Genomic DNA, 18069 nt, shown 5'->3' with positions numbered 1-18069 from the left:
TCACCACATTCAATCACGTGCTTAGCCAAAGCACTTTTATCTGCATCTCTCTTACATAAAGCAGCCAAATGTTCTCTAATTCACTCACGTAAGGAGTGATTACCTATGTAGAATGAACACATTTTTCGACAAAGGGCTAAGTAAATAACATTTCTATTTGAGCAAGTGGCTCTAAACTTAATCCAAAAGATTTTGTTCATAACAGGATGTAAAAAACTATTACCAGTATTTAAAACATTACAAAAATTACATCTGCTGCATGGGACAGTACCTCTAGCTTCTGGCAGAATGACTTCATGATTAATTTAAAGAATGCCAGGCATGTTGGAGCCATCTAAGACAGCCTAAACCATTTTTTTCAATTTTTCCTTAGGTATTGAACCATGTTTGCATACTCCCAAGTGGACAGCAAATGTACCTTAAAATGGGAACAATGGAAAGGTAAATATTGTGGATAATGCCAAACTGTTCTAGGAGCAGGATTCAAACAATGCTTCATGTGCCTTATTTCTCTCAATTCACTTCAGTGATACCTTGTAGCACAGAATTTGACATTTGTCTGGTGCATTTACTGAAGTAAGTACTCTCCCTGTTGCAAAGGGCCTTGCAATAATGCCAGGCATGATTGCGCTATCTTAGGCACTTTTTCCTTAGGTACTGCACCCTGTTTGTGTGCTGCCAAGCAAAGAACAAATGCATCTTAAAATAAAGGTAAATAAAAAATAAATATATTATGATAAATTGCAATGTGATCTTTACGTATGATTCAAACAATGATGCATTAGCCTTATTTCTTTCAATTCACTTCAGTTACACCTTGTAGCACAGAATTTGACATCTGTCAGCGACATTTACCGAATTAAAAACTTTTTCTGTTGCAGGGCAGGGGGTCACACAATGACGTTGGACATGTTTGAGCTATCTAAGGCAGACAAAACTAAATGCTTCACTTTTTTCCTTAGGTAGTAATCATTTTTTTATGCAATGCCAAGTGAAGAGCAAATGTACCTTAAAATGGATTATGATTGAAAAGTAAACATTGTGAATTATGGCAGAGTGTTCTGTATGCAGAATTCGAACAATGCTTCATCTAACTTATTTCTGTCAATTCACCTCAGTTACACCTTGTGCCACAGAGAAAGTTACCTGTCAAGTGTATTTTCTGGAAAGATTACTATCCAGAGTGCAGCCAGATGCACATAGTCACCAGGCGTTTTGAGCAGGTCTAAGTCTATTGGTCGAAGGACCAAATTGTTGAACCCCATACGATCGAGACCACGTGGTTAACAATTTGGTTTGTCAAACCATTCTGACTAAGATCACGGGGATTGGGGGATTTGCCCTTTTCCCCACCATAGTGTGATCTCAGAGTCTGTATAAATAAATAGCAGGGAGTGTGGGGAGTGCAGGGGGGCTTTCTGCCCTGCAAACACATTTTGTGTTTTTGGAGGGTGTATGTCAGTTTTTCTTTTAACTGCATTATCAGCCATATGGGTTTCAACAATGTGGTTGTTTGACAAACTGATATGGACTTTTTTCATCTACCTAAGGTAGTCTAACTTTTTGACATTTTTTCTTTTGTAGTGAATCATGTCTGTAGGATGTTAAGCAGAGAGGAAATAGAAGAGATATTAGAATGGTAATATATATATATACATATATATATGTATATAGGGAAATCACAGGTAGTGAATGAAATGCAATGCATAAGTATATGTAGCAATTACCGGACCAAGAAGTAGATTCAAGATAACAGTCTTCCTTCTCACATCTCCATGCAACATCAGGCATGTACTTTGTGGAGCACATTATCAGAAGTCTAGCAAATGGCATATTACGTTAAAGTGGATGGACTAATGATCATGTTAGCAATAATGACAGCAGCTGATTTTTAAACAACAACACAAAGATATTATAAAATGTGATGAAGCATATAATCAGACAATCCTATGTAACATTATCATGTCAGTGGATTTGAACCATGTATCTGATATCATTTTTTATAAGATCACTGCACTTCCACATTGTGCCACAAAGAAAGTAAACTCTCAGCTGTGGTTTCTTCCCTCAGTGCTATCCAGAGTGCTGATGGCTGTGCAATGCCATCAGTCTGGTTTGTGCTACCTATGGCAGGCCAAACCAAATTTTTCACCTTTTCCTTAATCTGTGAAAGTTATTTTCATGCTACCAAGCAGCATGCAAATGATACAAGAAAAAAAATAAAAAGCATTACTTATAATGAAATTTACATGTACATGTTGGTCCAAATGTGTTCTTAGGTTCATAGGTTCATAGGTGTATACTAGATTAACAACCTCTAGACCCTTATAAGCCTAGCTGTACAACCCACAATGTGATATGCAAATTTCATTTATATAGGTGGTGATTTAGTGACTGCCTCTGTCCATCAGAGACATAGGAGCCAGAGCAGGGATGAATATAGCAATAACCCATGCCTGGGTGTGGGTAATGCTGGATTTACCCACGGTTGGCGTGGTTTGGTCCCGAGGGCGAAGCCCGAGGGACCAAACAAAGCCAACAGTGGGTAAATACAGCATTACCCACACCCAGAAGTGGGTTATTGCTATTATACCATGACATTATTTAAGAAAAGAAACTATTACTTTTCTTAAATAATGGCATAGTATAATGCCTGTTTACGGCCCTTCCGCAGATGTCTGGCATCCGCGGCAGTTCTGATGTACTGCGCACCTACGCAGTACATCAGAGCTATGGGCAAAATCAACGGAGAAAGCAAGATCTCCGTTGCTTTTTTTTTACTGTTTTCGCTATGTTAAATGGGTTTAACATAGCGAGACAGTTTTAAAATAAGCAACGGAGATGTCCGTTGTTTATTTTAAAACTGTCTCGTTATGTTAAACCCATTTAACATAGAGAAACAGTAAAAAGCAACGGAGATCTTGCTTTCTCCGTTGATTTTAAACCTGTCTCGCTATGTTAATTGGGTTTAGCATAGCGAGACAGCTTTAAAATAAGCAACAGAGATCTCCGTTGCTTATTTTAAAGCTGTCTCGCTATGTTAAACCAATTTAACATAGCGAGACAGTAGAGTTATACTAATGGAAAAAAGTCCGGATGACCGGACCTTTTTCCATTAGTATAACTCGATTTACAATGTGCACGCTGGCCAATCAGCGTGCACGTTTTGGGGGGGGGTCATGGTATAATTTCCAATTACCCATCATTTGGTCCAAATTGCACTTAAAAAAAGGATAGGGAAGAACTCTGCTTCACATGGATTGGGAGCCTGTTCCAGAGAACAAGAATTCTCTAAGAAACACATCTGTCTCTCCAACATGTCCTATTTATGTCACAAGCAAAATATAGGTCTTTTAATCTAGTAGTTCTGATGCTGTTTGCTTTAAAGATGTGCAAAAGGTTAATCAAAACAGGGTCCATTAATGCCTGGTATGCCAGGCAAAGATTATGCCTCAGAAGTCGGTATAATACCAAGTAAAGAGACAGGGCTTTCAGGCAGGCAACATAGGACATTGTGTTTACTCCCTGCATTCTTTTTGTAAGGAATAACTGTGGATGTCACAGTTGCTGCATGTGTCTAGTCAGGTACATACTGAAAGGGTACCTCTTATTTAATCGACCGTCTTAAATGTCGAGTATTGGAAGCTCGAACAGGGAAGTTAAAAAAATAGAAATGTCGAAGCCGTGGAAATTCGAATTCTTTCCCAGGGAAAGAATTTGGTTGGCTGTTTCCGCAGCTTTGACATTTTCTGTACTGTGGTATGAACGTTATGAATCAGGTTAAGGTAAGTATGTCAGTATGATGGATGTTGGGTTTAGGGTGCGGGTAAGGTAAGTGTGCAAAAGTGACGGACATTAGGGTTAGGGCACGGGTAAGGTGCAATAGTGACAGACTTTAGGGTTATGGCACGGCTAAGGTAAGTGTGCAATAGTGATGGACTTTAGGGTTAAGGCGCGGATAAGGTAAATGTGTGATAGTGACGGACTTTAGGGTTAGGGTGCGGGTAAGGTAAGTGTGCGATAGTGACGGACGTTAGGGTTAGGGCTTGGGTTAAGGTTAGTGCATAGATAGTTGTGTATGTAAGGTGTAGTGTAGGTTTATTAGGTTTTTGGTGTGCTTGTGTTGTGTGTGTGTTTTTCAGAACAGTAAATTTTTTTTCCCTGGGAAAAAATTTGCTGTTCTGAGGTTTCGTTGTTGTCATATTTTGAACTTTCAAGTTCAAACGTATGGTGTTTGAAAGTTTGGAAGTTCGATTATATGACATAGACCCTACTGAAGGGGGCTTTATACCCTATAATGGGTCTGATGAGGGCCAAGTACACTGATATGATGAACTTTCTGGACCTAGATGACATGCCCTTTCTTATAAATTGAGAAACTTAGAAAGATTTTCTTACCACCTTGAACACATGCTGGTCAAAGGCTAGGTTACTGTCAACATGAGTTCCCAGAAACCTGATTAGTGAACCAACTTTTTCGGGTATTTTATTGATGATGTAGTTACCCGGGGTGGTAGACCTCCCAAAAGGTACTATAATACATTTCTTGGTATTGAGTTTTAAGCCATGGCTTTGGCACAAAACATTTGTCTGTATTAGACCTTCCTTCAGGGTGTTCTCATCTTGGAGGGATTGAATGACTGCTCCCAGTTTGCAATCATCTGCAAAATTTGCCAGCCAAATACCTGTGACATTGGCTTTGACATCTGAAAAGTAGATGTCAAAGTGGAATGGGCCTGGCACAGATCCCTGGGGGACTCCACTGGTGACTGGCCTCTTTGTGGAGATGGTCTCATCCTGGGTCCTATCAGTGAGCCAGACAGCTATCCTGTGTGTTATGAAGGGGTTTATTCCTAGTTCCATACATTTTTTGAGAATGCTGAAGTGGGTTATTATATCAAATGCTTTAGCCAGATCTAGGTAGGCAGTAAGCACATATTTCCCCTCACACATTGCCTTAGTGACCTTTTCAAAGACGTCCACTAGATTCAGTAAACATGACTTTCCTTTGCCAAAGCCAAACTGGGATGGATCCATTGTCTGGAGGTCTCCTATGCCTTTGTTGATAAATTCCATTATCATTCTTTCCATGACTTTGCAAATAAGTCTAATCAGACTAATGAGTCTGTAGTTCCAGGATCTGTTGGAGGTCTTCCCTTGAGAAAAGGGATGAACTTTGCAGTCTTCCATTCATGTGGCACAAAGCCTGTTTTAAAACTTTAGTTAAATTATGACTCCATGGGTCCTGATAAGTCATATTTTACAGTATTCAAGGAGGCATCATGGAATGTTATTGGGGCCCACTGAGGCTGTGTTCTTGGCTATAGTGAGTACAGCCAGTACGTGCACCCTAGTTATAGCTGGAGGGGTTATGTTTGAGGGGATGTTTGAAGGGATGGCTAGGAGTGAGGGGGGGATAAAGATGGAACTGAATTTGACCACTAACAGATTTGCTATTATCTCCAGGCTCAGTGAATATGACACCATTACCCACTAGCTCAGCACATTGCTGTGTGCTGCCCTTGAGGTTTCTTTCAGTTTTAACCTCAAACCTAATTAGCCTTCATATTGTCAATTTCTTTTGATGAGACAGTTTCTATTTTTATGGGACTTGCTCTTTCTGATTTTTTGTTGTATATCCTGTTTAATTTAGGATGCTACTAGGGTGGTTTGTTTCTAGGGCTAGTCCAGGGCTTACTTCTGGTAGGTACAAAAGCCTCTCTGCAGGCAATAACAATGTTGCAAAGTTTCTGAGAGCAACTCAGCCTAGGTTGCTATGTATTCTGGGTTTGGAGGGGCACTATATTTTAACAATCCATCACTTGATATAGGCAATTTGCCTTGGAATAGTTCTTAACTATGCGATTACAGAGTTGTTTCTGATTTCAAAGAAGACAGCTTCATGGTTGGACCTTACCAGAGAGGAAGAGACATTGGTGAGGGGTGCAGCTTTCTCCCATATCTGTAAGCATAAGGTCTAGTATGTTGGAACTTCTAGTGAGTGTATTCACTATTTGTTCAAGGGTATTTGTAGTTACAAACTCCAGGAATCTCTGTGCCTGCAAATTTGAGTCTGTGTAGGATTCCCAGTCTATAGATGGGTATTTAAAGTCTCCTATAAGTAGGGTGTTAGGTTGGATAGTAAGTGTGTCCAGTAAGTCCAAGTATGCATTGTGAGCTTCTTGGGACATGGAGGGTGACCTATAACTGGCTAGGATATGGTACTGGATTTTGCCTATGGCAATCTGCATGTGGAGGAACTCCAGTGCGTCATCCTGTTTGACCATCCTAAAGGTATGTTTGTTACTGATGTATATTAAGACACCTCATCCTTTATCCATTTTCTGTGTAGTGACTGGTCTAAAAGTGAGGAGGGCACTGAAATCTTGCACTGCTGGGGTACTCTCTGCTGCTTTAAACCATGTCTCAGTAACTGCACAAATGTCTATATTCCCCGAGTGTGAGGGAGGGCTTGGAAGGAGTGTTTTTTTTTTTTTTTTGTTTAGGCTCCTGGCCTTGAGCAGTAACACCATAAGGTTCAGTTGAGATGATTTTGCTATGCCGGTAGGTTTGTCAATTTGGCATTGCTTAAAAAAGGCACTATGGGGATGGATAAAGTTTTAGCCAGTATTTGGAAGCTCAGAGGGGAAAGGTGCAGACCATCCTTGGTAAGTAATGTGGTCTGTTGACATGTCCTCCCAAGATGACAAATATTGCATCCCCTTAGACTGACACAAAAAAGGCAGGCAGTTGTTGAAATCTGTCATCTTTTGCTCATATTGTGGCATCATCCTTGGTGATGGTACTATGCTGCTCAATGCTAGGCTCATAACTGCCTTAGACACATAGACTGAAATTTCCATAATGCTGTCTTATTGTGCAGGCTATGTACAAGGACCCAGTGACTCAAGTATGAATGGTGTTCGGTCCCAGTGGGAGTGGGTGTGCACCAGGATTCAGCTCTGAGCCCACTGCTGTTCATACTGGTGATGGACTACATTAGAAAACAGGCTGGAGGAGACAGATCAACAAAGTTGCTGTATGCAGATGATGTGGCATTACAGGCAGACTCTGAGCAAGAACTTCAGCAAAGAATTGGGGAATGGAATGCAAAACTGAAGGTACAGGGGATGAAACTCAGCACAGACAAGACAGTGGTAATGGCAGAGAATTGGGGACATCAGACGAAGCTGAGAACTGAGATAGAAGGGAAGATAGTAGAGCGGGTTAATAACTTCAAGTACCTGGGAGGGGTGAATGATGAGAAGGGAAGTCTGAATAATGAGGTCAAAGCTAGAATCAGAGAGTCTGCAGCACACTGGCATAGAGTCTCAGGTGAAGTGAATGCATAGCTCTCAAACTCTTAGCACAAACAGTCTGGACAAACCCAAAAATAATGGGGGGACAAAGCCTCAAAATAGGGACATATTTTAAATATTGCTCTTATAAACCTAAAAAGTTGCTAAAATAAAAGGTCTTGTGTTGCCATGCATTTCCTCAATAATATGAAGTCTGAAACTCAAATGTCTGTCATTATTTAGTGAATTCAGGCCTCACTGATTTGTCACAGAAATCCAGAAAATCATACACTTTATGTGGAACAGACCAAAAATACAAGGCAAAAATCTGGGCAGTCTGTGAAAATCTGGACAGTTGAGAGGTATGTGTTAATGACAGAAAAATGCCAAAGAAGCTGAAAAGTAAGGTGTACAAGACAGTGGTGTGACCAGTATTACTATATGATACAGAAACCTATGCAGTAAAGGCAGAGCAGATGAGGAAGCTAGAGGTGATGGAAATGAAGTGCCTGAGAAGGGTGGTAGGATGGACACTATGGGACAGGCAAAGAAATTAAGACATAAGAGCAGAAGCCAAAGTAGCTCCAATTACAGAAAAGATAAAACAGAATAGATTATGGTGGTTTGGACAGACATGCAAAAAAGCAGAAGACAATCTGGTGAAGAAGATTTGGGACAGACAAGAATTAGGTAAGAGGAAATGAGGACATTCAGCCAAACGTTGGATGGATTGTGCGAGAAAAGATTTGCAACAGTCAGACATGACTGTCAAAGAAAGTAGGAGTGCGGCATTAAATTGAGAGAGATGGTGACAGTTAAGACGATACCCTGACCCCATGTAGAAAATGGGGAAAAGGGGATTGATGATGATGATGATGATGATTCTGTGTTCATATAGTCCAGGGAAGTTCATCTGAGGTCATTTATACCTATATGAACTATGAGGGAATCATACTGGTACCTGTGGCATAATGACTTGAGTGTATGCGTGATTTGTCAGATTCTGTCTCCAGATAAGCAAGTAACAGTTATCATCTCCTTGTTCAGTTTGGTTAGAGGGGCATCAGTATATCTTACAATGGAGTTCCCTATAAAGACAGTCCTGGGAAGTGTGTTTTCTTGCCTTGGAGGCTTAATGTTTGGTGCTCGACTGAGAGTGACAGTATGTGCGGTGTTAGGTGCTTTTTTTTCTGAGTACTTTTGGGCTAGTTGAGGCATAGCTTTGACAACGGGTGATCTAAGCAATCTTTGTTGTTGAAGAAGATTGCTTTTAAGTGCCTCAGCATGTTAGTATATGTGTGTGTTGTGAAGTACATGAGGTAGGTGAGTGTGTGGGTTCAACAACCTGATGTGCACTTGTATGCAAGAGTTTAGCCTCCAGTGTCATTGCGTAAGTACACTTCTCATATACTGTGTCTGATTCTTTATGGATTAATCAGTTGTCAGTAAACATAAGACAATTACTAAATTGTCTCAAGATGCCCATAGCTACCAAGTTGGCTACAGAGAAGTTAGAAAACTGCATATCCATACTGTCCAGTACTTTGAATTGTGAGCTACAAAGAGGTGGTGTATTGGGGTAGAAGGCTATTAAAGGTGCTTTATCATAGCAGGTTATGTTAAACCGCACTAAATTCTACTAACTTTAATGTTTACAGAATACTGAATTCAACTAAATCTGTAAGTATTGCCACTTAACTGCCAGCTAGCTACTCTAAGCTAGTTGGCGCACAAGGTATTTGCACTATATTGCTGCTTTATAGGGTACAGTTTCATGAATCATTCTTTCTGGGTGTTTACTATGTACAGGGCACTGCTAACCCATGCAAATGCACAAAATTTATTGCAGCACAGAAAAAAACAGAAAACTAACTAATGAGCCACCTGGCCAATAAAATAACAGTACGAGTCCTTTATAGGTTCATATGTAGATACTAGGCTATCTGCCCTAGGGCATTTATAAGCCTAGCCAGAGTGTATTTGGCTTCCGCCTCCCTATTAGAGTAGCCTACTGTGCCTCTGTAAAGTAGGTCACAGAAGGTACCCTTTTAAGATTAGTTTACTGTGCCTCTGTCTAGCAGGGACACTGGGGAGATCCCAGGGGTGAATTTGCGATTTCCCATCCACGCGTCCAAATTTTGCTTGAAGAGGGTCAGCGAGGGGCTATGTCTAACATGAACTGGGATTCTATTCCAGAGTGAGGGGAGCCTCTGGGAAATGAATCTGTCTCTCCAGCATGTCCTATTTATTTTTGTGCTGAGGTTTAGGTCCCTGGAGCGTGTAGCTCTAAGGGACTTGGATTTTTTGAGGTGGAGCATGTCCATTAATTCTGGGTTTGACAAGGCTTTGTACGTCAGGCATAGATCTCCTCTGAGTAGGCGGTAAGCAACTGAGTAGAGCTGGAGTTTCTTTAGTTGAGCTGCATAGGACATCTGTTTGTAGCCCATGATCCTCTTGGTGAGGTACTTTTGGGGTCTCTCCAGTTGCTGCAGGTGTCGGGTAAGGTACATCCCAAAAGGGCATTGAATTCAATTATTGGCCTGATGAGTGACGAGTAGAGGGGCACAATGACCTCTCTTGATCTAGATGCGAACACTTTCGTGATAAGGTGGGCTATATAGAAGGTCTTTCTAACCACTTTGGCAATGTGATTATCAAAGGAGAGATTACTATCTACGTTGGTCCCCAAATCTCTAACTACTTCTTCCGTACTTAATGGATTACACCACCTATGTAGTAATTTGTGGGCACCTTGTTTTTCCCAAAGGGGATGACTATGCACTTTTTAGCATTTAGCTTGAGGCCGTGGCTCTGGCACCAAGTATCCGTCTCTGTGAGACCCTTTTGAAGGATGCTTGTGTCAGCTGGAGATTCGATTATGGCCCCCAGTTTGCAGTCATCTGCGAACTTTGTCAGCCATAATCCCCCTGTGTTAGCCTGAACCTCAGTGAAGTATATACCGAACAAGAGACGTCCCAGAACTGAGCCCTGTGGGATGCCACTTATAACTGGTTTGGATTCGGACATGGCACCTGCAATTCTGACCATGTGGGTTCTATCTCTTTGCCAGTTTGCAACCCATCTTGTGATATAGGGGTTGATATTTAAGCTGGTAAGCTTATTTATGATACCCGAGTGGGGTATTGTGTCGAAGGCTTTTGCAAGGTCCAGGTAGGCTGTGTGGACTACCTTGTCCTCATCTATGGCTTTGGTAACTGTTTCAAAGAAATCAACTAGGTTTAAGAGGCAAGATCTGCCCTTAAAACCAAATTGGGTAGGGTCCAGTGTCTGGAGGCTCCCAATGTCTTTGTTTATGAGTTCCATGATAATACACTCCATAGCTTTACAGACCAGACTAGTCAGGCTTATGGGGCGATAGTTTCCAGGGTCCGTTGTGGCACCACCTTTGTGGAGTGGGATCACTGTAGCTGTACACCATTCTTTGGGCACATATCCTGTAGTAAGGCTAAGTCTGAACAGTGACTTAATTTGAGGGTTCAGTTCTTCTTGGAGCTCATGTAAGACACAGCCTGGGACACCGTCTGGTCCCATAGATGCTGTGTTTTTTGCTTTGGAGAGGGCAGCTTTCACCTGTGCATCTGTGATGTCAGGGAGGTTACATTCAGTTGGGATAGGCTTTTGCTCCTTTGGGGGGGAAGGGGGGGAGATGTTTGCACTGAATCTGTCTGCCAGGATGTTGGCTATGTCTGTAGGTTCGGTATATTTTGTACCGTTAAGCAACAATTCAGAACATATCTGGGAGTTTCCGCCCATGTTCCTGACATAACTAAAGAAGGCCTTGTGATTATCTTAGTGTCTAGGACAATTTTTCTTTCGAAACTGGCCTTTGATGATTTTATGAGGGATCGAAGTTTCTTGCTAATACTGATCAGAGATGCCTTCCCTTTTTGGGATTTTGCTCTGTCATGTAGTAGCTTCCTCCTTCTGTTGTATAGCTTATTTATGGCCAGGGTCCACCAGACAGGTCTCCTGTTTTTGGAGGAGTGTGTTTTGGTTTTATTTGGGATAGCACGATCCATGCATTCCTGCAGGTGCTCATAGAATGCATTTGTAAAGGATTCTGCGGATTGGGCTGTATTATCCTCTGGCCCAGGGGCTTTGAAGGATTCCACCTCAGTCTTGAGAAGTGCAAAGTTGGCTTTTGAGAAATTCTTTACAGTGATTTCCTTGGCTGGGGGTGGGGACGGGATATGGATGTCCAGGGAAATTTGTTTATGGTCTGATCTTACCAATGAGGGGTTTACCTCTGGTGTGGAACATAGAGTCCCCATGTTAGTGATGACCAGGTCCAGTATATTGTTCCCTCTTGTGGGAGTGGTGACCAGTTGGTCCATTGCGTTAGAGTTTATAAATTCAAGGAACCATTGCGCGAGGGTGTTTGGGCTTGAGTAGTTTTCCCAGTCAATGTTTGGGTAGTTGAAGTCACCCAATAACATAGTGTTTGGAGAGACCTTCATATTCTCCAGTGTTCTCAGGAATGCCAAATGGGGTTCCTGTAATAGGGAGGGTGTTCCATAGCAGACTACAAACTGAAAGGCAGTTTTTCCCGCTGTTAGTTGCACATGGATGGTTTCCGATGCTTCGTGCAGTGCCACTAACCTGGAGGTGTAGGTATATTTGATGAATATAGATACTCCACCTTCTTTTGAGCTTCGGTCTGAGTTTTGGGGCCGAAATGCATGGTATGAGTTATAACCTGGTAGTGCTGGGGTGCTCTCAGGAGCCTTGAACCAGGTTTCTGTTACTGCACAGACATCGATTTTCTCCATACTGAGGAGAGCCTCGAGTGCATGCATCTTGAGGTTTAGACTTCTGGCATTGAGTAGCATTACCTTTAGTTTTTTTATCCTTGGGTTGTCTATAGAGGTGGGTTTGTCCTTTGAGCCTTGCCTAAAAAAGGCACTATGGGGGTGGCAAGAGCCTTGGCCAGTATACGAAAGCCTAAGGGTGACAGGTGCAAGCCGTCCCTAGTGAAGCAACATGGCTTGTCGAGCATGTCATCCCAGGCTGACAGACACTGGATCCCCTTTGAATGACACCAATACTTTAGCCAATTGTTGAAACTGATCATTTTGTCTTTATACTGTGGCATCATTCTTGGTGAGGGCAAGATGCTACTCAAGGTCAGGGTCATACCAGCCTGGGCTACATGGTCAGAGAGCTCCTGTATGTCTCTTTTCATGTAGTCCAGGGAGGTACGTCTCAGGTCATTCACACCAGCATGGACAATGAAGGAGATACTTGTACTTGCTTTGGAGTGACCCGAGTGCTTGCATTATGTGGTGGATCCTGGCACCCGACAGGCAGCTTACAGTGACCTTCTCCTTGTTCAGTCTGGTGAGTGGGACGTCAGTGTGCCGGACAATAGAGTCCCCTATAACAAGTGTATTTGGTGTGTTGTTTGGCCTTAAGGGCTGTGGTTGTGAGGCACACTGATTTTGTGAGATATGTGATTCAGGGGTATTATTGAGGGGTGGCTGTTGCTTGGATATCTGCTTAGGAGGTCTTTGCTGTTTAGGCAGATTTTTATTTAGAGCCTCCGAGTATGTTTTTGTGTGTTTATGTGTTGGGTATGCAGATGCAATAGGTCTGTGTGAGACTGGATTTGTGGTGTGGGTGGTTATCTTTTCCTCCTGACTGACTGTGCCAGTCTTGGGTTGAGAGAGCTCTGCCTCCAGTTTGGCTGTGTAACTGCATCTCCCACATGTATTACAGTTTGTTGGAAGGAGGAGAGGGTTGTCTGTGTACATAAGGCAATTGTAACATTGTCTCAAAATTCCCAGATTCACCAGCTGGACTGGAGAGTAGCCTTGAAACTGAACCTTGGACATACCAGATTAGTATAGGGAACTGTTTTTTTACTGATCAGATGATTAGGAAAGGGAACTGATTTTTCACTTGATAAAGGAAGGACCAATCGGGAGTCTAATACTTATGAGAAGTCAAGGAGGGTGTAGTGCTTTAGTTAGTTAGCGTTTCCTTATAAGAGCTGAGCAGGTGCAGGGCTTTAGAAAGAGAACAGAGTGATTACTCTGAGAGTTTGAACAGTTCTAAGGGAAAAAAGTGAAGAGCAGACTTTGTGGAGCCTGGAATAGTTTAAACCTGTTTAGGCGGCGCTGCCCGATGCTGCTCAGTGCGCAAAACCGTGCAAAAAAGAGAGTTGTAGGGTTTTAAGAGAGAGAGATCAAGGAGTTTAGAAATGACCCAAAATGGCCAATAAAACTACAGCTTCTAGTATTTCCCAACTCAGATAGAGCAGGCAAACACCTCTTGCCACAAGATGAATAATCCCAGTCCCCCAATATAAAAACACAGAAGAAACACCCATGATTGCAATGCTACCTCAAACCACTTAAACAACTAGCTGGGAACCCCTTGCTGAATGCAATTTCAAGGCAGTCTTACTGATTTAACAGTGCAAAGAAGGGCAACTTAAAAAAATCAGTAAAATGAAAAAACAAGAAGCAAAAATCCACACCAAACAGGAACCACAGTAACACCAACGAATAAATATCCAAAAACACTGACTGAGGTATGGCTCCAGTTCAAAGAAAAAGGTAAAAAAGCAATGAAAAGTTCTTCAGTAGCAGTACTGGTTTATTACAAAGAGACACAAGTGCTTTCACCAATGCTTCATCAGGTGTACTCAATCAGATAATAACCACACCTTATATAGTGAAATCTATTGACATCACATAGCATGCAGAATAGTATTTAAAAAGACACACATAAAAAACTTGTTAAAAAACATATCAATATACATAAAATGTATATTATAAAATATAAATAAATACATTATGTATGTTCACAAAAAATATTATAAGATACATAAAATAAAAATAATAATAAAAACACCTCATCTCTTTAGACCCGTTTTTAAAAGAACTGATCTGATACGTAGACTTTCATTCAACCCATGTCCAAAATTGGCCCTTAGCATAACAATCCATCTAGCCTCTATCTCCTCAGTTCTTAATCTAACATCACCCCCTCTGATATTCTCAGATGTTGTGGAAAGAACCTGAAATTTAAAAGTGTGATTGTTACCTGTTCTACTGACATGTTTGGCTAGGGCATTGAAAATAGTACCCTTTTTAATATGATAGACATGCTCTTTTATCCTTTCCCTCAGGGCTCGGTCAGTCTTACCTACATAGAAACAACTGCAGGTTTCACAGACTGCCAGGTATACCACGTGCATGGTACTGCAGGTGGACAATACTCTGATATCAAAAATTCTACCTGTATCTGGATGTTTAAAAAACTTACTTTCATTTATATAAACACATTGAGCACATTTGCCACAGGGCTCTGTGCCATTCTTGTCATTCTTTGTAGAACTGAACCTGGGGGTGCATAATCTCCTTTTCAAATTTCTATAGTTCCTAAATGTAAATTGTGGTCTCAAGCCTACTACCTCTGCTATTTCAGGGTCTGATGTTAAAATATTCCAATGCTTATTAAATATTTCAGTATACATACTAACATTTTTGGAATAAGGAATGCTAATTCTTAATTGAGTGTCATATTTCCTAGGACTTCTGACATACCCTTCTGAAAAATAAGGTCTAGCTTTGGTATATCTAAACTGTCTAACTTTGTTCTCATTCCTAGCCACCATTTCTTCGCTATAACCTCTCTGCGATAGTTCTAAACTGGTAGCACTCATTCTCATCTCAAATTCTTCTGTGTTAGCACTTAGTCTGGACGCTCTTAAAAACTGATTTTGTACAACATTATTAAAGATATAGTTAGGGTGCATACTGTCCCTAGAGAGTAAACCATTCACCCAGCACTCTTTCCTGTACATTTTACTAGTAATTCTCTTTTCTGAGTCTCTGAATACGGACACATCTAAAAAACTAATCTTTGAATCTGAATAATCAATAGTAAATTTCAAAAATTGAGTCAAATTATTAATAAAGTTTAGAAATTCTAATAAACATGATGTTGTGCCTCTCCATAAAATGAAGCAATCATCCACAAACCTCCTATAGAAATATATATAATTTTTATAGGGCCCATCCAATATATATTTCATCTCCCATGTCACCATCACAGCATTGGCATAACTGTTGGAGCAAGAGCTCCCCATGACTACACCATTTTTCTGCCAATACACTTGGTCTTGAAACACAAACAAGTTGTTGCACAAAACTAACCTCATCAACTCTAACAGTAACAATTTCTCATCTCCATTGTAAGTTCCTTTTTTCACTATAAACGCTTCTAAAAAATCAATACCTATAGTATTTGGAATGACCCTAAATAATGACACGACTTCAAGTGTGACCAACAATAGACCATCACATACGGATAGTGAGTTAATACTTTCATATAAGTCATGCAAAAAATGTTCAGTGTCTCTTAAAACATGTACAGAAGAGTCTACAATAGGTCTCAATTTCTTCTCTAAGTATATAGAAATACTCTCAGTGCACCAACCTCTCCCGGAAACTATTGGCCTCATAGGTGGTGCCTTTATGTTTTCATGTAGCTTGGGAAGCCCTTGTATAACAGGTAAAACAGGTTCGGTCACCAGAAAATGTTTAACTAATTCTTTGCCAATAAGGCCTATTCTTTCCAAGTACTTAATACGTTCTGAAACTGAAGTGATAACAAAGCCCACATGCAATGAATCAACCTTAACATAATATTCTCCATCACTTAACATATCATGCATTAATGAAAAATATTGATCTCTATCTAAAACTACTATCCTGCCTCCCTTGTCGGCAGGTCTAATGACAATGTTTACATTATTTTCTAAATTCCTTAAAGCCTGAAATTTACTGGCACTTAAATTATTTCTAGCAGCATTATAACTGTTGTAATTATAGTAAACATTGTATACATCAGTAATGCAAACTTGTTCAAAGGCATTAACTAAAGAATTAAGCTTAGGAACAAAGGTGCTCCGTTTCTTAAACACAAATTCACTGTCATGTGCATCTGTTTTAAACATATGTCTTAATGTTAAATTCCTTGTGAACTTCTTTATATCAAAAACAATATCAGTCAATGACATATTTCTAGATGGTATAAAGGACAAGCCTTTCATTAAAACATGCATTTCTTCTTGAGTCAATATATGCTTGGACAAATTGAATACTAAAGTCTTACTTTCTAGAAGGTTTTCTTCACATTCTGCAGACTGTTTGTGTCTTCCTGCAGTTTCCTTTTGTAACGAGTTGTACTCCTTCCTCTGCCCATGTGCTGTTCTCGACCCACATATGTCCCTTGCCGAGTTGTCGAATTGTCCCTCACAGGCAAAGGAAAATTTAGGCCAAAACAAACATTTTCTTTGGTGGAGTTTGCTTTTTTTACTTCATTTTCTTCTAATGACTGTGAATCAGCTCTGTGTACTTGAGCAGTTATCTGCAAAGTTTTCTGTTTAGTTCCTGCTGCATTGGAACTTATAGAAAAAACCTCATTAGGTGAAGAAACCGTGTTGTTGGATATGGAAGTACTCTTAGGCCCACTATTATCTCCCCCTCTATTACCAACATGATCTCTACACAAACTGCTGTTGTTAACATTGTTATTAACTGCTTTCAAAGGAACATTCTGTGATACTACATCAGTCATAAACATATTACCTTGCACAACAGCGGCCTCTCGTGGCCAAGAGAAAATATGACCGGCTGAAAAATCTTTCCTGTCTCTCTGAAGCTTCTGCATTTTAGTCTGTAAAAGCTTACGCTTGTATGCAAGTACATTGTCTGTGGAATCATTTATTACCTTGTGAAACAATTCCCCATTATATTTGCCACACAACTTAGAGTACTTTTCTTTGATAACATCAGATAAAATCAATTCACGTCTCTGTGCTGCTGTACATAGAAGCTTCAAGTAGCCCAGACTAGCAGTTAAGTTCAGTCTCTGCCATTCACTTAATAATTCATCATCACATTCAACCTGGGCCGGCATTTTAAGAATTCTCAGCCCTCTAGGTATAACTTTGTCTTTTAAACAAACCTCTAGATGGAATCTTTCGTACTGGACCCGGGCAAGTTTACATAAGTCTCTCTCTAGGTCAAGTACTTCAGCTCTCAGGGTTAAAAAATCAAAACCCAAACCTTTCTCTCTTTCATCTTCACTGAAAGTCAAAGCAAAATCTTCATTAAGCAATGGATTCATGACATCTCTAACTTTCGTTAGAAACGTATCCGCATGTTCTGCTTCAAATGGTTTGCAAGCATTCGCTCCCACTGTAAACAACTGACAAGCCTTCGCTCCTGGTTCATAGTCAAGTTCAATCACATCAATCTGGTCTAAGCTCTGAGCCATCAGTGAAATTAACACATAAAAGCAGGAAATGGTAATGATTACTCAAAGTAACAAGTGTGATTTAGCAATCAAAGCACTTTGCTTGGATGACACTGAATACAAATAAAACACTGTTCCAAAAAAAGCCACCAACTTGTTGGAATACACACGGCAAAACAACACTTTAAATAAAAATAGTAAACATATATATAAAACATGTGAGCGCTTTCACAGAGTCCTCTCTGCTTCCTCAGACGTACTACAGTAACTGCTGCTCTTGTTTAAATAATGATACATCTGTGTCAAATCCAATCAGCTGACAGTATCTTGAAAATAAAAATTAAAAAGACATACACTATATAAACAATCAAAACATATAAATAATGGACAAAAAATGTATGTAAAAAACTGTAAAAGCTTGCTCTGTAGAGTTAGGCCCAGATTCGTGAATCCTCCGTGTAAGACTTAATAAGTCTTACTC

The 18069-nt window shown here is 40.4% G+C and overlaps 1 protein-coding gene across 1 annotated transcript in view; it reads right to left on the bottom strand.

Annotated features, from left to right (window-relative positions):
- LOC122813656 overlaps positions 1–17495 on the bottom strand; it is a 509781-nt gene extending 492286 nt beyond the window's left edge. Inside the window, exon 1 of the mRNA XM_044086094.1 lies at positions 16443–17495. Within this exon, the coding sequence (XP_043942029.1) occupies positions 16446–17459 (1014 nt within the window). The 5' untranslated portion in view covers positions 17460–17495 and the 3' untranslated portion in view covers positions 16443–16445. The remainder of the gene's footprint in view (positions 1–16442) is intronic.
- Positions 17496–18069: the final 574 nt, after the last annotated feature.

The sequence above is a fragment of the Protopterus annectens genome, chromosome 10.part0 (assembly GCF_019279795.1).
Source record: "Protopterus annectens isolate FY-2018-M chromosome 10.part0, PAN1.0, whole genome shotgun sequence".
In the NCBI taxonomy this organism is placed as follows: domain Eukaryota; kingdom Metazoa; phylum Chordata; order Ceratodontiformes; family Protopteridae; genus Protopterus; species Protopterus annectens.
Note: the sequence above shows the minus strand (reverse complement) of the source record. Positions and strands in the feature narration are given on the sequence as shown.